The following is a 26,811-nucleotide window of genomic DNA, read 5'->3' as shown; positions in this document are numbered from 1 at the left end:
TACTTCATGCCACATATATAAACATCTGATGTGTGTGGGTGGACTTCACCACATGTAGACACTCACAGATACAGTCTTCGGAATATATTAAAAATGACTTTTACTATGTGTGGAAACTCACATATATAGCTATTCCAATTCACACTATTCTAGACCTTAAGCATCTCAAAGAGATCTCGGTCTTGCATGGTCCTCTAAAGATCAGATCCATTGCTGAATTAGCTGTGACTACATAGCTTATTATAACTTTGTAGATCTCGTGTACTGTTTTCTCCCTGCTTGTTGTTTTTTTTTTCTATTGTTTTTGTTTCTTACTATTGAAAGTAGTAAATTTCTTTTACTATTAATCAGTTACCTGTGAGTGTATTTTTTTTTTTCAGTACAGGATGTCTATAGTCAGCAAAGCCAAGGAAAATCAGGAAGAGAATCCAAGAAAAGTCTCAGTATTTGACTTTTTCCATCAGACCTGTGTAGGAATCCTTCTGTGAACCATAGAAATAATAAATGCTGAGCCCATTGGAACATAATTTCAATCAGCAAGATGCCACTGCTTTCCAGATTTTCTCACAGGCCCTGCTAATTCCATGCCAAAACTAGCCGTGGATTTCTTCCTTTTAATCTCCCCTAATGCCTTAGTCAATTATTGTCACTGCTGTGATTCTCCACTTCCCAACTGAATCAGTCAGAGGAGGCTGGGTATCTGCAAGACACTTATAGTAAGACCATAAATGACCCCACTCCATGTGAAAAGACATAAATAACACAAAAAGAAGAAGGGGAACACTTAATGCTTTCTTGGCAACCCCTTTATCTATTGGATTGCTGACTGGATCCAGACCGGGATGAGGGATATGAGGGGTTGGGAAGATATCTCCAGTTGATTTTCAAAGGAGAGCTGACTGAGAGGAGGAAGAGAGCAGGAGGAAGGTCACCTGGCATTTCCGTGAACCATAGGATGGTGTTGCTTCTTCCCTGGCTGTTCATAATTCTACGGTAAGGAGATATCTCTGATTTTTTTTCCCTTTTATCTTAGAGGGAAGGGAGAACATATAGCCTCTTGGTGAGTTTTATATTGCATAGTAAAGGAAAATAGGGGTAGTGTGGCTTGTGTCTACAATGGGGTAGCATCCATGAAACAACGTATTTTCTCTGAGGCCAGGCATGAGAATTTTTGACTCTCTACCTTCAGGCTAGCAAATGTCCAAGCTCAACTTGAAGATGAAGGCAACTTCTACTCTGAAAATGTCAGTCGGATTCTTGACAACTTGCTGGAAGGCTATGACAATCGCCTACGGCCAGGATTTGGAGGTAAGGCACTGTATTGCTATTAGACTAAATACTTGAACTTTCCTCCCTCTTTTACAACCTGTCTCAGACCCAGAGGAGTCAGAAAGCAGGTATCTTACCCAGTAGCAAAGAGGAGGGGTAGTAAGATCTCATGTGTGTATTACTGTCCATTTCTCACTCCTTCCTCAGTCAGTGACCAGATGTAAGTTATTTGAAACTCTATAAACCTTACTGTCCTAAACGGAGGTGTGTGTGTGTGTGTGTGTGTGTGTGTGTGTGTGTGTGTGTGTGTGTGTGTGTACATACTTGATTCACAAGGTTATATGACTATAAAAAAAGTTTTTCCATGTGTATGCTTTCCTTAATATTTGTTCTTTGAAAGCTTTCAGTGCTAATAAGTTATTATCATCAGCTATAGTATTAATAAATAGTAGGGCACTCTTGTTGTGACATCTTCCAAGCATTTTGAGCCTCTTAGTGTAAATAGAATGAATTTAAAATAAAGTCTTTGATGTAAGTTTTCAAAGTTTGTAAACTGAGGGGCATCCAGTAGAGAGGGGTGGAGTCAGGTAAAGCTTACTTTTCAGGTATATGAAAACATTTTGTGGAGTCCCCATGCTCTCTTGACAGCAGCCATGTTAAAGAGCCCCGGCCTTCTTGGCTTATTTCAGGTGCTGTCACAGAAGTCAAAACAGACATCTATGTGACCAGCTTTGGACCTGTGTCAGATGTGGAAATGGTGAGTACATTGGGTATACTTTTATTCAAGAAGGAGAGCTGTCCCAAGACTAATGATTACAGGTTTTACCATACCATCAGCACACATGTCTATTTCTGCTGGGAAGGCATTTACATGAGAACAGATAACAGGTTCTACTTGAATACATGAAGATTAGCTAGTTTTTAATATTATAGGGTCTCTTCCATTTACATACCATACAATGACTGGTCCTACAAAAAGGAGAATTTTTCCTGTTCTAGGAGGACCTACTACAATTATTTGCATAAGAAATTCTTTTAAAAAGCTTCTTGTCATGTAAGACTATATTGATAAGTATGGTGCTGATACATGCCTATCAGCTGTTATGCATCATCACCAGTGTATTTATCCAAACAGTGAAGAATTCACTTGGATAGGTTCATGCTTTCCACCTTGTACATTGCGGATGCATCAGTGGGTGTTCTGGAGACTCTGTTCCAGGTACAGATGGCTGTAGGATTCGTAAGAGGGTATTTATGGAAAGTGGCAATGAAAGCCTGAAGTAGTCTTTTTGAACAAAGTGTATCATGATATTCCTTCCAAGTTTTCAGGTAGTATTTTTCTCCCAAAACTAAAATATAAGCACCAAGGCAGAAACTGTCATAAATGTCTCTTAAAAGGTATGCCATTAGCTTTTCTTGGGAAACTGTAAATTTGCATAAACAGTTGCTGGTGACACCTTTTCTACTTTAGATTTGACAGGAAAACATGGAAAAGGTAAAGAAAAGATGGATAAAAAGTAAAATAAGGGGGAGCCAAAAAGTTAATAAAAAGAAAGATGGAGAAAATGGAGAAAGAGGAACTGAGTGAGAGGAAGGAAGGAAAGAAAGAAGATACAAAAGAAGGGCAGAGAGTGAGGAAGAGGCTCTATTGAGAAATAATCAATCCTAAGACTAAAAAAAGGAAAGTCAATACAACTCAGGATGCTTGTTATTTGAGGATTATTTTTTATTCAAGTTTTTCTTTATTTCAAAAATAAGCACTTTGTGTAGCAATGCTTGAGTTGAGGTTTACTTTGCTTTTACTTTATATATGTGTCTCTTAAGTACTTGTATAAAAGAATCCTCATATTGCATGGTTTATGATTATATGTATATATATATATACAGTATTGAAATACTTTTAAATTTTAATCACTATTTATAGAAATAAGTATCATAAAGTAGGCAAAAATTATTGGCTATACTTCAACATAGTAGTAAAGCATTGGTCATTAACTTCTGTGATGGCCTTATAATTATCTTTTTAAAATTAACATTATCCTATAAAGCCATGGTTTAAAAATCAAAGCTGTGGTACTTACATTAAATATTTTATTTCCTATATAGAATAATCATGGTAATGTTTTCTTGTTTGTCCTCTGACAACAACATCAGAATTCCATGGTACGCAGTATTATTCTGCTAACCAGTGAAGGTTTGTATTGTTAAAATTTTACTGCATGAAGGTATTGTCCTCTGAACCCACTGTGAAGGTGAGGGAGGCTTCAGGAAGAATGTCTAGACTAGCTTAAGATAGGATGTCAAGCAGGAAGCCTGAGCTATAAACATTTCCACAGCAGGAAAATTGGCCAACTAGATAGTCATGGAAGAAGAATGTTGAGCATATTGAGGCAGGAGAAAGAGTTAGGCCCAATGTATCTATGCTTTAAAATATTACAAACACTTGTGAGTTTGAGAAAAACAGAGTTGCCCAAATCACTATTTAGGACTGAAAGTCATTTACTAATTATAATAAAATATCATTGAGTCTAAGATTATAATTGATTACCAAATTATTCAGCTTCATTAAGAAGTTGTTGGTGTGGAATTCTCCTTCTTGATTAAATTTAGAATTAGGCATGAATAATGAATAAGCCATTTCACAAGACATTTTCTACCTTATGTGACTATTTGGTTTTTCTCTTAGGAGTATACAATGGATGTTTTCTTCCGCCAGACTTGGACTGATGAGAGACTGAAGTTTAGGGGTCCTGCTGAGATTCTGAGCTTAAATAACTTGATGGTCAGTAAGATCTGGACTCCTGACACGTTTTTCCGGAATGGAAAAAAGTCAATTGCTCACAACATGACCACCCCTAACAAGCTCTTCCGGTTAATGCAAAACGGAACCATCCTGTACACCATGAGGTGAGTTGCTCATCCTGCTTCTGCTGCCCAGAATCTGGGTCCACCATGGTAACCGGAAGTATATATTTCCATGTCTCTAGGCTTACCATCAATGCCGATTGTCCCATGAGGCTGGTTAACTTCCCTATGGATGGACATGCTTGTCCACTCAAGTTTGGGAGCTGTAAGTTACACCAAGATACTAGAAGTCAAATTAGGCATTAGATATATGTACTTATTTGTTTCTACTGGATATTGGGGAACTGAAAGAAAATAACACTAAGAAACTCTCAGTGTAATTTCAGTAATATGCTTTTTACCAATATTAATAATTTAGTTAATGATATTTTAAGCAACAAAATATGCATTTTTTTAATAGATAAGACAGGCAAGGCTTGTTTTGAAGTAAAGAAAGCTAATGAGTTATATTTACTGCTTTGTGTCATTTTTTAAAAAAATACAGATGCTTATCCTAAAAGTGAAATCATATATACATGGAAAAAAGGACCACTTTATTCAGTAGAAGTCCCAGAAGAATCTTCTAGCCTTCTCCAGTATGATTTGATTGGGCAAACAGTTTCTAGTGAGACTATTAAATCTAACACAGGTAAGAAAAAAAAATTTAATATCATATAATACGGCTCTAGTACACATTTTCAAAATATCTAATATTTTATCTCATTAATATTAGATATCATAGGCTAATTTCCTATTTTGAAGTGATGTCTTCAAAATTTATTTGAAACTGGGTAAATAGTAATATTTGTGAAATCTTGGAATGAATAATTCCATAACTATGTAAAAAAAAAGTGTCATCAAAACCAATATACTGATATGTCTCTTCACATCAGATTGTATAATATTCTTATATATTTTCAAACAATGTCTTTGCTTGTTTTCTTCCAGACAGTGCTAACTTAAAATTTTGCAAGTTTTATATTCACTGGATTTATTTTCTCACTGCCAAGTACAGCCCTACTAATGAGTATTTCTTCCAACAGGTGAATATGTAATCATGACTGTCTATTTCCACTTGCAAAGGAAGATGGGCTACTTCATGATCCAGATATACACCCCGTGCATTATGACAGTCATCCTTTCTCAGGTGTCTTTCTGGATTAATAAGGAGTCGGTCCCAGCGAGAACCGTCTTTGGTATGCCTCACACTTTGTGTTATATTTCCATTCAGTCTCCATCTCTCAACGCTTGGGTTTTGCTGTGAATACTGACAAGCATGTGTTGTCTCAATACACAGAAAAACAGAGCAATATGTCACATCAAATGACTCTCATCTTTTAGCAAGTTGTGTGGTAAACTGACAAAAATATTGTCCCTTCAAGAATTCTAGCTCTTTCCTAGGACTTAAGTGTCTTAGTTAGCAGTGTTCAACATTAAAGAAAAAAAAAACCTGATATGTGCATATAAGGAAACAACAGACTAACATAGTAATCCACTCATGTGAATTATATCTCACTTTCATTGGGTTGAATAAAATGAAGTTGTCACTTCGATTATCCCAAAGTAGATAAATAGTGACAATTTCCTACAATTTAGCCAAATGTTTACTCCCATTTGTTTAATGTAACATCACTACTTGATGGAGAAAAATGAAGTCATAAGAACAAGAGTGGCAAACAAAATATTATGAAAAGCAAAATTCACTCTTTCCTGTATTTTTCAATCATAAATTTAATAGTCTATATGATTTTTACACTAGGAAGAATCTACTTATCAGATAAGCAGGAATAAAAATCTTCATATGGGGACCTCAACATTGCATATCTACAACTTACATAATTTCTCTTTCCCAATTCAAGCAGAAAAACTTATGTCAGAATTACTTTTTTTTCATTGGTAAATACCTTATTTTTTAAAGTACTTTTAAATTGAGTAATCTAATTGTATGCTAACTTACTTTTTCTTGTTTATAATGAAAGATTCTCTGCTACTGAAATCAAAGATGCTAGATTTAAAAAAATTCAAAGCACAATAATTTGTTACATTTTTCTCAAGCAGGAAGCAAGTAGAACTAACTTTCTATGAGTAGCATTTTGCTACAGTTAATTTAGTTAAACAATTTGGTTGGGATTATGTCTCAATAGTAATACTTGTGCATTCCAGTAACTAAAGTCACTAGGGGAAGGCTGAATGATTGAGTCCCCATACTAACCTCTTCTTATGGGATCCAGTTACAAGACTCTTGATGCTAAATACTGCGTTTCTCCTTCCTTTTCATTTCAGGAATCACTACCGTTTTAACCATGACTACCTTAAGCATCAGTGCCCGGCACTCCCTACCCAAAGTGTCATACGCAACTGCCATGGATTGGTTCATAGCTGTGTGTTTTGCTTTTGTCTTTTCTGCCCTCATTGAGTTTGCAGCTGTCAACTACTTCACCAATCTCCAGTCACAGAAGGCTGAAAGGCAGGCGCAGACTGCAGCCCCACTCCCTGTGGCAACATCAAAAGCAACCGAGCCACTGGAGGCTGAGATTGTTGTGGTAATGGTTTAGTCTTCTACTTTTAGCCAGCAGATAGAGAAAGCAAGCTCAGTCAGTAGCAACATACAAATGAACTGTACTGAACAGTAGCTGTTGAGCATAAATTATATAACTAGAGTTGCCAGGCGAACTTTGCTTCCTACTTCACAGGGTGAAGCTAAGGAAAGCCTTCATTTATCTTTGCTCTAAAGTTTTGCTATTCTTCATCCTTACTTGTACTGGCAGACTCTAGGCTCTCAAAGGAGACTAGAAAATTCTATGTGGCCCTTAGAAGTTTCCTTTGAACAGGCTCCCTTATAGCAACTAGGGAGAATAATTTTTTTTTTAAGTCCTAATGAGTCTTCTAGGGTCTGAAGGAAAAGAAACAACTCCTTCTGCATGGACTTTTTTTTTTTTTTTTTTTTGAAGAAAAAAACAATAACAACAAAAAACAAAAAAATGAAAAAAAAAAAAAACCCATGGCCTGTTTCATTTCATAAGAGTAGGAAGTGAATAGTGACTATGGGTTTTGTGAGTGCAGGATGACCCACATATTCCATTTCCACTAAACATGATAGAATTTATGTAACTGTATTAAATACATGCATGTCAGTGAGCTCATAGTCAAAGGATTATTATTACTGAGACATGCTTATAAATTTCCCTTTAACATGCAATATACAAGCCCTTGTCTCAAGGTTTTTGGAATCAGAAATAAATAATATAATTTTTATTTAAAGAGTCATAAGCATACTCCTAAATTTCATTCTCATTTTGAACAAATTCTTACATATTTTTAGAAATAGATTATAAACTTGATTGATATGTATACATTTTTATATTAATACAAACTCCAAATGTAGTAGCCCTTGACTACGAGGGAACATTTATTCTGCAAACTTGAATAATGTAGTGATTTAAAACTTCAAATAATCAATAATTGTTTAAGTCTAATGAATACTTTATTCACCATTTTATTCACTATTCATATGTATTTTTCACTCTATTTTTTCAGTATATGTGCTGCTGAAGCAAGCACTGTATGTAGTTTTCTAATCCAAAACCACACATTAAATCAGGAACCCTTAGTTTGACTATATGATGAAAACTATAAAGCAATGTATCTTTTAGTTCCAGAAGTTTGTGGCATTTATTGGATAAAAAGCTCACAATTTGTATTAACCCCTTTCTGTTTGATAAAGTAAGGGATTTTGTTTGTTCTAAAGAATCGGCATTGCTCTTGGAGTAATAGGAACGCCATTATCATACTGAGTGGAAGTGTGTAAAATTTTTTATTCCTAGTATCACTCTACATCGGGAAAAAAAGGTGAAGGAAAGAAAAGAATGTAGGAAAGGAATAAAAGGAAGAAATGCCATCTATTGATTCCTTCTAAATGTCCTGCTTTTACAAATAGCAAAATTCAGTCTCAGGGCTGTAGCTGAGTAGGCGTCTTAAATGTCACGGTGTTCTCCAGAAATATGACCTGGTGGAAAAATCAGGAATTGATTCTAGAATTTCTGTTGTTCTACAATATTACAGGCTATTCTATTCTATACTACTAATCTCTCTCTATCAAAGTCTGAAGAAAACAAGTGTACTTGAGCCTGTACTACATTTGGAATGTAGATGACAATAGTCTCCAAAATGTTCTTTTGACCTATTGACATTTTCTGTATATAAGTATATAGAGAGAGCCCCCCCCACACCCCAAAAAAGGAAACAAGAAAAAGAAAATATTTATAACACAAATATATGCTGTAGGCTTGAAACTAACTCGTTTTTCCCCAAAGCAAGTTCAATTCAGATATTTTTTTAAATGTTTTATACTTGGGGAAAAAACAAATTGTGTTGTAAATTATCTGTGTGCATACACATATGTAATCTATGCTGTTCAATATAATCCATTAAGAGGTAGAAGGCAAGACCCCAAGTGCTCATGTATAGACTATCCCCCATGATGCTGAAACAGTGACATGATGAGCAGGCCCTGTCGGAAACTGCATTTAAAAAAATACATTTAAACCCCTCAGAGCATAGTCTATTGCACGTTCCATTTATCCTTATGAAAAAGTCTACTATCATGAACCTTTCTCTACTTAACATAATTGAGAACAACAAGTAGGGTATTTTTGTTTACTTCTGAAAGATTAAACTGTAAAAAAACAAACAAGCAAAACTAACCAAACCGAAAATTAAAAATCCTAAAGGTATGAAAATAAATACATGTGATGATATAGGACATTTATATTTCATTTGCTCATGGGAAAACATCTGCTTCTAAAGCAACTTGCTTTATAGAATGGAGTGGAGCAAACATAAATTGCGCATTGGCTGTTTATGTTGTACAATGCTATCTTATGATTGCAAGGTCATTTTATTTTTTCCCAAATACCATGACATTTAAAAACGCCTATTCAGATGTAATCAAAGCGTTATTTTTAAAAGTTCGCCACTGAAACCACAGATTACTGTAGTGAGGGTGAAGTACATTAATTTGCTAGTTTCCTGTTACTTTAAAGGTCTAAGCCCTCTTTGCCCTGTTGCTGAGGGTAAACACTCTCTCCACCCACACTGTTCCCTTCACTAGTACTTTTGCTAATAGGGCACACGCTTCTTACAAGAGGTGTGATAGTTTTGTGAATATGCATGTAAAATCTGCACATAAAATTGACCAAAACTTGATTAGCCAGAGAAACTAACAATACACTCATTACTTGATGCTCAGTGTTTGCTTCTTTTTACTTCTGGCACCATTTGTTGAGGGGTAGGTAGGATAAATTATTCAGACTGCACATATATGTAAAGTTTCTTATGTAGACTACCTTACCCGTCAGGGAACTTCTTGTGCAGCAATAAGAGAAATGCCACTGGGAGAGATGAGCTCGTGAGTAATTGTGGTAAAAGCTGTAGCTAAAGACACTGTGTAGCGTGAAAATGTCCACATGAGAGTGTCTACCTCACTTTGGAGGAGTCTAGAAGAATAATTTCAAAGCTGAGAAGAGAAATATAATCTCGGCTTGACTAGAAGCCCAAAGCTAATTGCTAGGAACTTGGGCATAGACAGGAAAATTGAACTGCCCTGCCTTCGTTTTCAAGGTGAAGGTATACGCCACGCCTTGAACACAGAGCTGTGAAGGACAGGATGCTAGAAGTTACCTCTCCTCTTCCAAATTTGTCTCAGGTTTCTAAAACTAAGGGCCGATTTACAATTATGGAGCTGAAAGCTGTAGATGCCCCTTCCCTGTGATTGCTCCATCATATGAATTATGGGGAGACAGGAGTAGACTAGGTGATGTGTCATTTGTTAGACTTTACTCTATATCGTCTATAAAATCCCCAGCTGGATCTCCAGTCTGTCCCTTCCATAATCCCGTCCTTGTCCTTAGCACCAGGGATGGCCCGGATGGATGCCAACAAGCCATTTCTCGAAGGACATCCTAGAGTCCTCTATGCTCTCAATAATACTTGCACCAACATACATTGTTTAAAAAAATAGTGCAGTTCTAATTCCACCTCAATATTAACATGTTTGTAATACTGCTTAAAAATACTGTATTTTGCTTTTTTTAATTTTTGTCTTATTTTAGTGCATACAATGACTGGTTCCATAAATATTTTTTATGCATTTAATAGCGAGTCTTCATTAGGATAGCTGTGCTAAGAGATTATATGTTTGGGGCCTTGAGAGATGGCTCATTGGTTAATAGTACTAGGTGCTCTTGTTGAGGGCCCAGGTTCAGTTACCACCGCTGACATGGTGGTGACTGGGAATGATCTATAACTCCAGTTCCAGGGGATTTGATATTCTCTTCTGACCGTCTAAGTTACCAGGCATAGCATACACATGGTCCACAGACACACATGCAGGCAGACCACTCAATATAATTTTTTAAGTAACTAAAATCATTTTAAAGAGATTATATACTTAGCCACTTTATTTCAAATACTAGGAGAATATAAAGTATTTCCTTAGTGCCTTATACTCACGTCAAATAAATGATTATCATGTGGTCTACTTTAACTCAAGGTACCTTTGCAATATAATGTTACTTAAAACAAAGAGGTGCTCTAAAAATACCCAGAGCAGGATGGCACTCAGCAGCAGGGGAGCCCTGGAAAATTTCAAAACCACAGGTGTTCCACTCAAAACACTGACAGCCCCAAGCTGAGCCCTCATCTGGACTCTGACAAAAGCCTATTTTACCATCAAGCTAAACTGTTGGGCTTACAATAGAGCAGGTGGGGTCTGATGCAAACCTGTAGCTTAAAGGGTTTGCAAAATTGGCTTTCTTTCCATTTCAGAAACCTAATTTTTTTTTTCTAAATTGGCACCTAGTATCCTCTGGCTGCCAATTCTTAACTATCCAGTAGCTGCTTATCCGGTGTACCGCATTAAATGCAGAACTCCTGCATTTGCTTTAGAGTATTGCATTTGCTGCTGTTGGAAGCCCCCACCCCATGCCTCATCCTTTACCCCGCTGCCCAGTCACCACTAAGAAGTGCTTGGGGGGGGGGGGCGATGCTCAGAATAAGAACTGCTAAGAGCAGGGTCTCTGGAACCTCAATTGAATCCAAGCCTCTATACACATAGGCCTAAGTGTGTTTCCTTACTCCATTTCAATTTTTCATGTCTAAAATGAGCATAAAATGACATTAAAGATGTTTTCGGGGAGTAAGTAAAATTACTCATGTAAATTTCTTCATAGTGCTTGTTAACTCCTGGAAAAATATTTACATTTTCATTCATCTGTTGATTAAGCATACATTTTTGAAAATGTACTCTGTCTAGGCACTCATGCTCGAACGTAATGTGCCTTCTATCATGAAGAAGATATTGTAGTCTGAAAGAGGATAAGACTAAATACAAGTAGGGAAGTCTAGAAGAGATAAAATGACATAAGCTACAGGAATTCTAGAGAGTCAGGGAAGTGGTGTCATTGGTGACAGTAGATGACACATGAGTGTTCTGTCAACATGTTTGAAGGAGTAGTAGCAGGGGAGCATAATTCTTAAAGAATAAATCCAGTTCAAGAAAATGCTAAGCATGGGAAGCCGACACATACTGCAGATGATTGGAAAGGCGCTTATGACCAAAATTTGTGAAGTGAATATTGGTAAGTATATGCAGCATACATTTTGCTCAAGTTCTTATAAAAGTGGGAAAATATGCACAATGTCAGGTATAATTATCCCCAACATTAAAGATAAGAACTGAGGATAAGACAGAGTTCAGAGCCTCTGATGTTGAAGGCACATCTAAGCCGCATCATAAGTAAGTAACAGATATGGGGTTGTAACATGGGGGCTTCAGACTCTTATCTCCCAGTGAAAGCTCCACAGAGATTATTTGGTGCAGACACAATGAAAGAGATGCTTAGTTTCAGGATAATACTATTTTATACTATTTCTGAATCATAGCTCTTATCTCCGGACTGGGGTCACTTGGCAATCCTCATTGAGTCTTTTTGACAATATGAGCATGCCAAGATATTCAGAAATACCTTTTCTTCTCCAAAGCACTAAGGAAGATGGGGAAAATAATAGCATCGTATAATCTTATGATGTATTTTATTTATAGTCATATCGTTCAATCACAATGAATAAGACCGATCTGACCTCCTTCTGCCTGAAATAGAAAGAAAGACAAGTTTCGGGCAGGTAGGATGTGATGTGCAGAGGGAAGATGAGACTGGAAGGAAAGCCTCTGAGGGTCTGCCCTTTTCCACTCCATCATGATTCTTGGAATTTTACTAGGGCAAAGGATTCCAGTTTCCCATGCGTAGGAAAGGAGGATGACACTCTTATTTTGTAAAATGAAACAGTGACACTTTATGCTTTCGGGTGGATACTAATTTACCAACATTTTAATGAGTAAAATAAAATTGAATAATGAATTTACAGTCTGAGAAATATGGTAGAAAATACCTAGGAAACAGGGCCTATTTTATCATTTAAGATATTAGTGTGTAGTATGTTAAGACTAAAATATTGTCACTCTGGTGCAAACCACGGGGTCTAGTCACCATGGAGATTTACGTCTCAGCTGTCACTTAGTTTTAGTAGATAATGTCATGCTTTCATGGCCAGAATCAGAAAAGTAGGACTTTGTCTCTTTTAGATTCTGTTCTCCTGCAAGACCTGTGAGTTATTTAATTCTGTAAAAATGCCAAGCATAGCACCAGGCCAACACATAAGGCAAACGTCATATTAAATTCACCATGATTTTGGAGAGTCAGACTTGTCTTTTACTTGTAGGAAGAGGCATATTTTTGTCATGGTTCCTAAAAGTGCAATGGGTTCCAATTCTTTAAGACGACAACTGATATTTAAATAGCCAGAAATGTCTATGGTGGATCAAACAAGGAAGTTCAGGAAAAAAGAAAAAAAAAACCAACAAAAACAAACAAAAAATCCAAACAAAATAAAAAGACTCTTTTGAGTTCATATTCCTGCAGCCCAAATGTCACCACACCAGCAGGCCACTGTGGTCTTGTGGCTCAGCCTGCACAGGAGAGGTGGCTTTCTCATCCTGTGGCTGCAGGGTGGCTGGCTTTAGCTCCAGGAGTCTGCCCACGTGGAACATAGCTGCAGAGTAGTGATTTTTCTGCCAGAGAAGAAACAAGGCCATGCTACAAGCTCAAAGGGGGAATGTAGAGCAAATGTTTGAATATAAGACACCAGTAAAAACAACCTGGTCCCAAGGAAAGTGAACGCTCTAATATGTAGACAAGAAACAGCAGGAAACAAGAAAAAGGTGCTGAAACTCCAGCTGCATTAAAGGATTCTAAATCAGGGAGAGTTAAAGTCTCTGAATTAGGCTCAATAGTTTAGGGCAGAGACAAAAACTGTGCTGGAATGACACAAACCTTCAATTGGAGCCCTAGGCTTTGCTAGAATGTGGTCATAGAAAATATGTTCCCGTTCCTTTAATCCCCACTTTCACAAATGTTAATTAATGTACTTACAATCTCCTTTTAAGATTGATATGTCCTATGATTTTAGTAAAACAGAGACTCGGTAATAGAAAAGAACAAGAGGCAGCTCTCTAGGTGGTGGATGAATCATGTGGGGTGATTTCAGAGAAAGAGAAACCAGTGTCCATTGGGGAAGGTAAAGGCTCTACATGTCCAGCTACTGTGTATAAAGGCAGATACAATACAAAGCACGAACATTCTCCCACTCAATTTAAAGTTTTTACCACTACTCACTGGCATTTGATAGACATTGATTTGATGGACATTGGCTAAGTTCTTCTTCCCCACCTCCCCCCTTAAATTCCATCTGGTTCAAACTCCTAAGTGTGAGAAGAGTTAGGCTAGAACTCTTTCTGGAAAACTGCTATCAATGGACAAACTTGGATTTTCTTGTAGTAATTGTCCACATATTTTCAAATGAAATGCACCCCCCCTTACATACATACACACACACACACACACACACACACACACACAGGAGAGAGAGAGATAGACAGAGACAGAGAGACAGAGAGACAGAGACAGAGATATACAAAGACAGGGTCAGGGAAAGAACAGAGACAGAAGAGAGACAGAGAAAGAGAGACCTACTTGATTATGTACATTCTTTGGCTTGGAGGCTTAAGTATAATTTTGTAACTTGGATCAACTTTTCCTAATAGTATATTTTTCTATCTAATTGCCCAAACATACTTAATGTTAGGCATCTACTGTCTATATATTCAATTTTAGGATGTCAGATTGAGGAAGGTCCTGTTTTTGAAGTGAGGCTGTGGGTATATGGTGCAATGGCAGAATACTTTTCTGAAACACATGAGATCTTGGTTATAATTCCCAGGCAGCACAAAAAAAGGAAATATGGCCATCTTCACTGTTTGTTTGAGGGCAGGATGAGTTGCTTGCAGGTAGAAACATATTCACAGTGCACAAAGTCATTAATTAAAATTCTAACACCACACATACACACACACACAGAGAGAGAGAGAGAGAGAGAGAGAGAGAGAAAGAGAGAGAGAGAGAGAGAGAGGAGAGAGAGGAGAGAGGAAGAGCCGAGGAGGAAAGAGAGAGAGAGAGAGAGAGAGAGAGAGAGAGAGAACTTTGCTGTAACTCCTGGAAAAATGATGCTATTACATACTAATATGGATTTGCTGATGTTTCACCACACATGAATAGTTAATAAATATGTATCAGTGGTAAAAGCCATGCCTGTCTAGACAGGGATCTCCAGTATTTTGCCGTGTTGATGACCTTTACCTTTCTTCCTCAGCATTCTGACTCCAAGTACCATCTGAAGAAGAGGATCAGCTCTCTGACTTTGCCAATTGTTCCATCTTCTGAGGCCAGCAAAGTCCTCAGTAGAACACCCATCTTACCATCAACACCTGTCACTCCCCCACTGATCTTACCAGCTGTTGGGGGCACCAGCAAAATAGATCAATATTCTCGGATTCTCTTCCCTGTAGCATTTGCAGGATTCAACCTTGTGTACTGGATAGTTTACCTTTCCAAAGACACAATGGAAGTGAGCAGTACTGTAGAGTAGTGTGCAGCCAGGGCAACCTGGACACTAGATTTCCTTGGTTTTCTCACTGCGAGGACACAAATTATTGAGATTTGTGCAGATGTTCTCATTTCAGATATGAAGTGAAAATAGAATATCTGTGTTTCATAATGTGGACTAAGTCTGTATGTGCCCAAAACAATGATGTTATTCAAAATTGAAATTAGAAGGTTCCTGAAAATATGACCTTTCTATACAGTAAAATAAGTAACAACACTAAGAAATCTATGTGGATAAAATAGATTCAAAATGAGTTTGCCAACCTTTTTCCTCATTGCTCAATATATTTGTCACTGTAAATAACATTTTCCACAAGGCAGATGAACTCAGACACACTGACACTTCTAAAGCTCGCCTTAAAGTTGTTTGTTTTGGCTTAGTTTCTAGTCTAAGTAGTTATTGGTATGTTTGTACAGCATGCTGGAAGCTTCTATGATTTTACAAGAACTTTCAGTGGCATTGGACCGCTAAAATTGTGCTTACACATTTCTTTTTAACCTTGCTGTGTTCTTTTACCTCAATAAAATGTGGTATTATATACATATAAATAATACATAGTTTATAAATTATGTATGCCTATGTACATAGCTTTAGTTAGGCTGAAACACTGTTGCTATTTCCCACTAAATTCTCCTTTAAAAAGTTGATGCTTGCCGTAACACCAGAAAGTTGTAGGAAGGTCACTCTGTGTACTATGACTGTATATTCCGATTATGCTTACTACTCATATGTTCCACTTTCCTAAGTATAATACTAAATAAAACTATAACAAGCTTGCATCTCTGGTTCTGATTCATAAAGATGGAGAGACAAGTTGTCTTAGGCATTGAGACATGAACTGGCTTCCTCTTCCCCAGTGTTATTAACAGCCATTCTGAGACACAGGAGGTGAGACAGCAAGTCAGTCAGCAGCTGAAAGGACTTGAGTCATAGTCAAACAATCAATCACTGCTTCCTTTTGCTTCTCCATCATCAGTGAAATCTGGATGGCATTTCTCTTCCCCCTTATCCCAATCTGATAATTCCTCTATGCTTATCTCACATAAAATTACTCTAAGGAAAGAGGATGCAGGCATAAGAGAAGCCATGACATGCAGCCTTTTCAAATGAATCCAGTCTGAGAACCTATCAACCCATCAGGAAATACTGTGGTATAAGTAATCTGTGAAAATTCCCACATAGTACAGATAAACACTCTCAATTTCATCCAATATATCTTCCTGCTAAAGATGACAGATCACTCCCCAACTAAGTTATGTTTCTTAACCAAGTGTGTTTAAATTATTGTAGACTATTTTCACTTATAGAATAGGATAGCTGGAGGAGATCCTTCTAAATATATTTTGCATACTGAAAAAAAGTATTTCTTTACTCTCTATTAAAGAGATGGTAGAATTATACAGGAATCCTTTCCACTTTAGGGAGTATATTAAGTAATTAAAAGCCATGTAGGTTGCCATCTTTGTGTAAGCTAGACAATACTGTCTTTATTTCAATTCTATCAAACATAATCTGCTGTTTTCTCAATTTAAAGAAGAAGAAACCAATGAATCTTGGGAAGAGCCCCAATTGGTTGTTCAATAATATAAGGTCAGCTGTTAAATCATATACACAAAAGTAATGATATATGGACTAAGAAGATTATAGTTTTATATTTATTAAATGTATGTTACATATATATGTAGCAATAATTTTAAAAAGCTGATGCCAAGAATTTTAAAGAGAGTAAGGAAGGATGTAGGGAGGAAGATTGGAAAGAGAAAAGGAAAGGGTGTATTCACCCCAACCCCCAAACATACATATTAATTTTGAAAAATATACATTTACATAAAGAAACCAGGGCTGGAGAGATGGCTTAGAGGTTCAGGGCACTGACTTCTCTTCCAGAGGTCCTGAGTTCAATTCCCAGCAATTACATGGTGGCTCACAACCATCTATAATATGATCTGATGCCCTCTTCTGGCCTGCAGGTGTACATTCAGACAGAGCACTGTATACATAATAATACATATATAAATCTAAAAGAAAGAAGGAAAGGAGGGATGGAAGAAGGGAGGGAAGAAGGAAGAAAGAAGGAAAGAAGAAAAAAAGGAAGGAAAGAAGGAAAGAAGGAAGGAAGGAACCAAGGCACTCAGAACGTAGAAAAAATGTTTAAAATCAAAGCCTGTTAATGCTACAGCTGGGAGTCAGACCTAGGCATTGTTGTCATGCCATGGCTCATTCACTAAACTTAATCCCCCCTGTCTCCATCTATTAGACTATGACTTTTCTTCCTCTCTCCCCAGTACTCTCTCATACTGTATCGCATTTCCTATAATTGTTTACCTGGAATTTGACATCCTCCATATTACACCTCATCTTCATTCTGAATCTTAACACAATCCACGTTACTCTCATAAATAAAAACATGTGAGGCCTAAAGGTTCCTGCCTAATAACGGGCTATTGAATAAAACAACTCCATTGAATTACAAAACTCCTGACTTCTTTAGGCTTCCGGAGAACACTATGTCCCCATGTATGCCTTGGGATGGTAATAGAAAGTAACTGAAAAGGAAACAGCTTCCCCACTCAGATAATTTAGGGATGAGATGCTGAGTCAATATTAAAGAAGGTTTCTCTTTTGCTTGACTTCCCACAGTCTTTACTGCTGTTGTGTGCGCTGAGCTGCTAATAGTTTTCTGTGGGAAGATACCATTTCCTATCTCCTTATGACTGTGAACTTCACTTTGCAAAAGAAAATCTTAGCAATAGAATTCCCTAGAAAACAATCTGGGAAACACCACTTTAGGTACTATTTATATGATTCCCTCTATCACTCCCCAATTAAGCAGATATGGAATTGTGTGTGCGGATGGGGACTCATGTTTTCACAGCTATTAGAAGCCACATTGTGACTGTAAAATAGAAATCAAGCTATGTATTTCAATAGAGAGGCTTTAAAGTGTACAAATCTGCTAAGCCACACAAAGATATTAACTGTAGGGAGCAGATTACCTGAAGGAAAGGAGAGGTTTATAGCATAAAGCAGGACTCTGCCATCTGAGTAAAAGACACCATCTAACCTGTGGCAGAAGTTCAGTCTTTTGCCAAGGAAGTCACTAGACCTGAGAATCAAACCTTCTAAGATAATTTTGTCCCTGATTGGCTTTATAGCTCAGCTCATTGGAGGAATGGATTCCCAGAGCTGAGGTTAGGCCCTCAGGATATTAAAGGAGAGTTCCTGCTGATTGGGGACCACATCTTGAGGATGTATTGCTTGTTTAAAGCTAATAATACCCTTGGGAGGGGTAAAGTATGGCGATTCTGGGAATATTGTGATCTAGGGATGAGAACCAATTGCATCTCGAGATGAAAAGAACACTGATGGGCAAAGTAAGTCAACAAAGAGAACAGATCTTTCCCTACACTCGTGCTTTCCTCTGTCTCTCCAGTCAACCTCACTGGCAGAACCTCCAGGAAATTCCAGTGATGGGCAAGGGAAGAAAATTACAGTTTTAGTTCAAGCATCAGAAAGTGGAGAGTGGGAGATTGGACACTGAGCAATAAGTACTTGTCTAATGATTCCTTAGAACAATGATTCCATCTGCACATTTTGTACATACTTTGTTTTGCAATAATACAATGCAATTATTCTTCATACACACACATCTCAGTTTTCAGAAAAGCATATACAAAATCCAGGAAGTCATGTGTGGGTGTTTGTCCATGTGTCTGGATGCAGTTGCCCACAGGCCATTGTCTATGTGTAAGGTCAGAGAATGATCTTGAACATTTGTCTTCACCTTTCATTTTGTGGGAAACCGGGCTCTTTGGTATTTGTTGTTGCATATGTTGAAGTATCTTGCCCATGGGCCTCTGGACATCTCCCTGTCTATGCTTCTATGCTTTGGAAGTAATAGCATGGCAGGTGTGTATTTTATTACTCAATTTTATTTGAGCTCTGGGTATTTTAATTCAGGTTCTTATGCTTACACAGCAAGTGGTTCACCTGCTGAACCAGCCCCCAACCTCAGTCATTTTTTTCTACCTTTGCACAACAGCCACAGTATCTATTTATGACAAATAATGTTTACTCTTCTAATAAAATAATAATATCACCTCCATTGTGAAGCTATTTGTCATAGAAACAGCATTTGTATTACAATAATTAAGGAGACAGAAGAACCATCAAAAAGATCTTGTTTCTTATAAACAGATATCATTTTATCTATATCTATGGAATAAATAACAAGGAATAAAATATGCATGGCTACTGCATTCCCCATTTCTGTAATTATTTATTATGGTCACCCATATTTGACATTCATAATTGCTCTTCTGTTATGATTTCCTCTCAGTCAGCATCTTATTTAGGTGATTTTGGGTTCTTTACCCAGAAAAATCAATGAAAGATCCTGATGCAGGAATAGGACACCATCATCCCACTCAGAAAGGCTTCTTAAGCCAAAATATCTCAGGAAGCTTTGTGGTTCTGGGACTCCCACCCATACCTGAGTCCACTCACTTGTCACCAAGGAAGTTGCAGCTTGACTTTCCTTCATAATTAATGACTGATTAAGCTGTATCTTTGGTGACAATGTGAGAGTAAGATTTAAATTGTTATCATAACTTCATAATCAGCACAAACCAAGTGGCACCTGAGACAAGCACCCATGACAATAAAAGGATTCTGTGAAGGTTGTCATTGGAGCTCTTTTCTTCCCCATTGTTTATACAGAGAAACAAGTGGGTTTCTCTGCCCTTAAATTCCTCAGTTACACAGTCATCTGACTCCCCCTGGCCAGGCCACAAGGGAAGAGGATGTGCTCAGTCTTGATGCTACTACATTGATATGCTTGGGTAGGTTGGTGGGAGGGAGGCTCCCCTGTTTTTAAAGAGCAGAGGAAGGGGGATAGGAAGAATAGGGAGGAAGGGTGGGGCTGGGAGCAGAGGAGGGAGGGGGCTATGATAGGGATGTGAAGTAAATATATACATACATTTTTAAAAAAGAAAAAAAGCAGGTGATCTGGCACATGTCTTCTAGTAAAAAATAACAAGGATAAGAATTTGGTTTAGGATATACACATATATCTCATGGTACTTTATTATCACAAAGACCATTTTAATTGAGTGTGTTGTGGTTGCATGTCATGAGTTTCTAAAGTAATTTCAATGTAATAGTTTGATTACAATGTAATAGTTCACAGACATGATCAAATAGAACATAATGTCTTCTAGAATCAAAGAAATTCAGATAGAAACTAGTAATTATTTTTAAGGAGGGGCATGAGTACAGGGCATTTATGTTTTTTCTTGAGATATGATCACCAAGGAATTAGAGCCTAGAAATTTGGGGAGAAAGCAGTTTCTAAGCGTGATGACACTGATCCTGATAAGGTAACATACATCTAAAGCATTGCATAACAATGTAAAACAATCCAACCACTATGGAAATCAATGTGGAAGTTCTCAAGAAGTTAACTACAGAACTACCATGTGACCCAGCCATAACACTTCTTGGTATATAACAAGTAGATTCTAAGTAAGTACAGTAATTGTGAAAGGAGTACGCCAGTCTTTTTGTAACATTAGTCATTCTATCCAAGATAGAGAATCAGCCTAGATGGCAATCAACAGAAGAGTGTAAAGTTAAAATGTGGTAAGTACACAAAAATGGAGTTTGTCCATCCCTAAAGATGAATGCCGTCACCACATACAGGAAAATGTGTGGGACTGGAAGTGATCCCATTAAATAAAACGAGGTTGACGTAGAAAGACGACAGTGTTTACTTTCTGTCTTAGCTTGCTTTTCAGTTGCTGTGAACAAACCAGTGACTGTCATTGAGGAAAGCAAGGACAGGAACTCAAGGCAGTTTTCTGGAGACAGGAACTGAAGCACAGACTGTAGAGGGAGTGCTGTATACTGACTTGCTCAGCTTGCATTGTTACACAAGACAGTGCTAACACAGGGATGACATCAACCACAGTTATCAGGGCCATCCTACATCAGCAATAATACCTCTACCCACCCAAGACTGGTCTACATGCTGTATTAGGGAGGCATTCCTTTAATTAGCATTCTGTCCTCCCAGATTATCAACTCTAGGATGGCTTTAAGTTAACAAAAAATAACCATTAAAATATTCATTCAGACAATCAAAACAGTATGTGACGCCTTCAAAATCGTCACTGTCTTTAAGTACTTAAGGTAAATAATGGTGTTATGGTTTTAGGATTGATTGACAAAACTGATTTAGCAGCTGTTTTCCTACAGATCCAAGGTTTTGTCTAAGATGAGCTAGCTGCTTCATGGTGAAGAATATTCATTACAGTGTAGAACAGGAAACCAGTAGGCAGAAAGGTATGTGGGACAACCTTTTACAACAAGCTAGAAAAAAATGTCTCTCATAATAAAGATGTTCCTATTTATGAATGACATCATCAGCTACTTATCCCAATGCCCAAGTCTTTGCTGCGGTTAGAGGCAATGTTCAACCCAAAGCAGTATGTATGTAGAATTTTGACTTGTTTACATGTGTTATTTGAGGCAATATTTACTTACAACAGTTCTATGAAGTACATAGCATTCATTCATGATGCATGAATTAGGGACTGAGGTTCAGATAGGTTTCATTTCTTATAACATATTATGTTGAGGAAAAATTCAGAACACTGATTATTTTCCTCCACAAAATACCAAACTACCTCCATATGAAGCCCAGATAGCCCTTGGGCTACAAGTCCCATATACAATGCCATTCTACTCAGGGGTCACTGATGAGGAAATATAGGCCACAATTTAGTTGTATGAGTCACTGACTACTGTATATTAATATGTGGATATCTGCATCGATACTCAAGGGATGCATTCCTTCTCATTCTGTATGGTTGATGATATCATACTCAGGAAGGGCATGTTGACACTAGCCATAATCTATCAATCTATCTGTCATTTCTCTCTCTCTGTCTATATCTATCTATCTATCTATCTATCTATCTATCTATCTATCTATCATCTAACTATTAGGTATCAATCTACCATCTATCTGTCTCATTTTTTCTATTTGTAGCAAATAAATGTACACAAATATCTCCCATAATATCTTGACAAAAACTTAACTCACTTCCACAAGTACTTAAGAAGAAAAATAACACCAAAGAGATAATATCTCATAGCAGAGATCCGGGACTAAATAGGTACCATTATACAGCAAAACGCATTTTAAATATATCTCCTCATCAAGTCACTTATAATTTCTGAATGTTTTATGAACTAATAATTATTCTTCGTTTATAGCATTGCTGTGAAAGCATAAATACCTATATGTAACACACAATGTTAATACTGTCTCAGAGATATCCTTTACTAGCCAATGATAGATATCGTAAGACTAGGTATTGGGATTTATTTCTCTTTATTTTCCATGCCTAATACAATACAAAATATTTTATTAACTTTCCACAAATTTGACTTAAGTACATGGCAGTGTCCTCTTCAATTACATTTTTAAATTTTTTCTTAAGTGTGGAAAATACCAGTTTGCCTACCTGGTAAAGTTTTCATGTCTCCAGGATCTGACTCACACCTGCCCTCCTGTCACCAGCCATGAAATTTCCTGATGCAAGAATTCAGAGCATGTAAGAGTCAGTCCCTGCTCTGGTGCCCCCTAATTGACCATTTCACCTTGGTGCCAAGACATGGTGACACTTGGAGGAAGAGTAAGCGAGCTACCCGGAAGAGACCTGATAGGCTGTGATCTTATAGTGGGGAACAAGGTCCCCTCTGTCACAGACCTAGGGGAGGGGAATAGGATGAAAGACGGATGGAGGGGGAATGGGAAGATACAAGTGAGAGGAGAACAAATGCGATGTAATCTGAATAAATTACTTAAATAAAAATTAAAAAAATAAAAGTGCATCCTCATATTTATTAAAAAAGAATTCAGAGCAGATACACAGAGTGTAGCACAGAAGGCAGGGTTTATATACAGAGTAAAGAGAAGCACTACCAAGGAGTAGAGCTAAACAATGGCCAGAGAAACCATTGTGCAAATTAGTCAGGTTTTCTAATATTTCTAAAGCCCCAAGACAAGAGAGCACGTCCTTAGATGTATTTCCCTGGCCAGGTGATTGACAGACCCATTTGGATTAATTCCCTAAGAAAGGAAGTGCTGGCATGCCCTTGTTCCTTATCAGAAAGCCTTTGGATAGATAGTAATCTATCTAATATGATTTAGATAGATACTTACTAGTGACCTTTTAGGAAGTTTAAAATGTCATTTCTCTACCCAGGCCCTGAGATGTACATAGATCTCGTTCATCTCTCCAGTCGTCACAGTCCTCTCAAAGCAGCATCACTCTACAGCAAATAGAAACCATGTCTCAACCTTCAACCTTGGTAACAGAATTAGGCACCTAACACTTATGTTTCAGGTGGTGTACTGAACTGCTTTCTTTTAGAAGCCTCTTTCGGAGAGTTTAATTAAGACATCTTCACAATTGACTGAGAGAAAGTTACATAATTTGTCCACCCCTAGAAAAGAAGGGCAGAAATCATTTCTTCTCCCTGGTGCTAGAGCTCAAAGCCAGGGTGACAAGCATGCTTGACAAGGGGTCTACAGTGAACTATATCCTAGTCCCTGGGTGCTAAAGCTTGAATTCGGGTCTACCTTGTTATTTGATCAAAAATTATTTGTTGTGGTTGTCTGCTAGCCTATATACAGCAAGGAGGGCCAAAAAAAGACAATATGTATTAAACCAAAAAGTACTTGTACGTGTTGTCTTCCTGGAAATGACCACTTAGCACCCATTCCTTCTGCCTGCATCATGTACACTACCCTCCCATGTATACATCTGCGATAGTCATGGAGAAAGCACTGTGCAGTTGAGAATGGAATAGGGCAGAGTGCTCTTGCAACTGGCCTACAGATAATCTGAATGGTCCTATATATTATTCACTCCCTTTCATCTTTCTAGTAATTGGCCAACCTCTGGCTCTTTTCTCACTGTTATTAGTGAAAACAGATTTAGATCAAGCTATTATGAAATTCATTAGCAGGTCATCTGAAAGTCATTTGGCAAAAAAGAGAAGGAGGAATGCATGTGTACAATTATCTCTGAGTTTATTGTGGTCATTCTTCCTCATCATGCTTCAGTGCTCTTATTTGTAATATTAGGATACCAAATTCCTTTATTTTAATTATGAGAATTAAAATTTAAATATAGAAATTACATGCATTTAGAAGTGAATAAACTATAGCATTTGAGGAATAACAATTGGTATTATGGTTGATTTTCTAATAATCAAAATATTTGCAGAATAATAGAGAAGTTGTAGTTCAGTATTTATCGCTGCGCTGTGCACATCAAATGTGGTAAATTTTTCTTGTGCTTGTTTTTGGTTTTTGGTTTTCAGAGATAGGGTTTCTCTGGTGGTCCTGGAATTCACTTAGTAGACCAGGCTGGTCTTGACCTCAGAGATCTGTTTGCCTCTGCCTCCTGAGTGCAGACTAGAGGAGTGTGTTAGCACCACCCAGGTGTGGTCTTCATTTTTAAAGAGTGCTCATGTACTCAAGGGTGTGAGAGACACTTACAGACCTTCCAAGTATATATATTATATCTTTCAAGCATTCTTTTACATATTAGTTTACTTCCAAATCAGTACATAGTACACATATTACTTAGTGCAGATACTTTTGTTACGAACATTTTTTTCTGTTATTAATCTGAAACATAATTTTCATTCATCTATACTGGGTACTCATTATGTGCCAGTCATGTAGTAGTGACTTAATACAAAAAAGAAAAGAAAATATGTAACTCATGCCCTTCAAAGTCCGTCTCAGAGAAAAAGAAGTCAAAAGAGAATTGTAAACCACGGAACAAGTAGGAGAGGAGATTGCAGTATGGCAATTACAAGGGCAACGTGGGTAAGCGAGGGCTGAGTTCTGCTAAGGGTCACTATGAACCATAGGAGTGTACTCTGTGCCCATTTAACTCTCTCCCCAATGTAGTTCATTTTATATACAAGTGGAAATTACTACAATGGAAAAGAAAATATATGAATGTAAAATAGAGCATTCCATAGGCCATGTTAATATAGATTTCTGTGTTAGTTATTTGTCTATTGCTGTGAAGACATATCATGACCAAAGCGACTTATACAGGAAATTATTTAACTGGAAGTTTGCTTATAGTTTCAGAGGATGAATCTACGACCATCATGGTGAGGAGCATGGCAACGAGTAGGCAGTCATGGTGTTGAAGCTGTAGCTGTGTGCTTACCTCTGATCTACAAATGAGGGACCAAAGGAAGAAGAGGAGAGGGACGAAGAGAAGGAGAGGGATAGATAGGAAAGGGGAGAAGAGGAGAAAAGGAACAGAGAGTGGGCTTTGAAACCTTAAAGCTCTCCCACAGTGATGCACCTCCTCCAACAACTTCACACCTCCTAATCCCTCCCCAGAGGTACCACCAACTAGAGACTAAGCATTCAAACATAGGAGTTTATGCAGGGGTGGGGGGTGGGGAGGTGGGGTGGGACATTCACATTTCAACAACTACAGCTTAATCCAGGTCCTGTTTAAAGACACCAACAAGGAAAGGGCAATACAAAACTGCTACTGGTGGTTGTTGTAGTCTGGACCTGGTATTTCCCAGTGCTTGGGGATTGAAATAAATGCACATTGATTTTAAAGCAATGAGTGATAGTCTAAAACTAAGTGATAATACAGGTCAGAAATGTACTGTCAAGAGGAACATCAGGTGACATGCTTGAGAAAGTACTTAAGGGCTCCAGGTTATTGCTTGCGATGGATTAGTAGGAGAGCCCTAAGCCACCTTTAGGCAGGGTTTTTATGAAGGCAAAGAACTGGAGTTTCCTGTTTGGCAGTTACAGGATTGGTTGAGTTGGTACTAGGGCATTGGTTGAGCCTGACCTCCCAATCTTTAACATCTGAGGTCATGAGGTACTTTCCTGCTATCCCCTAGGGTTGGCTCAGACCTTGGGTGGTTCTTTGCCTGGAAGAGCTTTTGGTTTTCAAAGTAACTGGGATGACCTTGAGGACAGGCCTAAGATGAAATCCAGCAACAAGATGGAGTCACAGTGGCTGGGGTTCCACAAAAAAAACTGTTCATAGTTGATGGTTGGAAATGGGAGGAGACAAATATTCCACTGTTTAGAAAGCAATGTCTTTGCAACTTTATCCAGGTGTGTGTGATTAGCAGTCCTAGTTTTCTAGGCACATTGTTAAAGAGAAATGTGTGAGCAATGTACATGCAAGGTCCTAGTTTGCCATATGCATTATTAGAAGAGAGATCATTGAGTATAGGCAAAACCAGGAGGTGTCCCAGATTGCTGAGCTGATCCTTATGCTTGCCTGCTTCAAGGGGGTGTACCGTAAACATCCAGAACAAATACACCTAGTAGCTCTGTGACCAAGAAGCCTATCACACCACACAGACACATAGATACACAGACATACACACGTGTGCACATACACACACATACACACACATACACACACACACACACACACACACACACACAGAGTTGATTTCTCTTACTGTCTTTCCTTTGTGGTAATAGAGATCAAGCCCGTTGCTCTCTGAGTTAAGTGCTTTTGAGTTATATTGCTGGTTCTCACTCCATCTCTATATTCA

General features: G+C 37.7%; 1 protein-coding gene across 1 annotated transcript; it reads left to right on the top strand.

Moving 5' to 3' along the window:
• Positions 1-479: 479 nt before the first annotated feature.
• On the top strand, positions 480-15,950 carry Gabra6 (gamma-aminobutyric acid type A receptor subunit alpha6). The gene is made up of 9 exons (XM_051167772.1): positions 480-993; positions 1,190-1,308; positions 1,959-2,026; positions 3,956-4,176; positions 4,257-4,339; positions 4,619-4,762; positions 5,157-5,309; positions 6,397-6,656; positions 14,878-15,950. Exons 1-9 carry the CDS (start codon positions 956-958, stop codon positions 15,151-15,153), a joined length of 1,362 nt encoding a protein of 453 aa, XP_051023729.1. The 5' UTR covers positions 480-955; the 3' UTR covers positions 15,154-15,950.
• The last annotated feature ends 10,861 nt before the right edge of the window (positions 15,951-26,811 follow it).

This window comes from Acomys russatus, chromosome 25, assembly GCF_903995435.1.
Source record: "Acomys russatus chromosome 25, mAcoRus1.1, whole genome shotgun sequence".
NCBI classification, from domain to species: Eukaryota; Metazoa; Chordata; class Mammalia; order Rodentia; family Muridae; genus Acomys; species Acomys russatus.
Note: the sequence above shows the minus strand (reverse complement) of the source record. Positions and strands in the feature narration are given on the sequence as shown.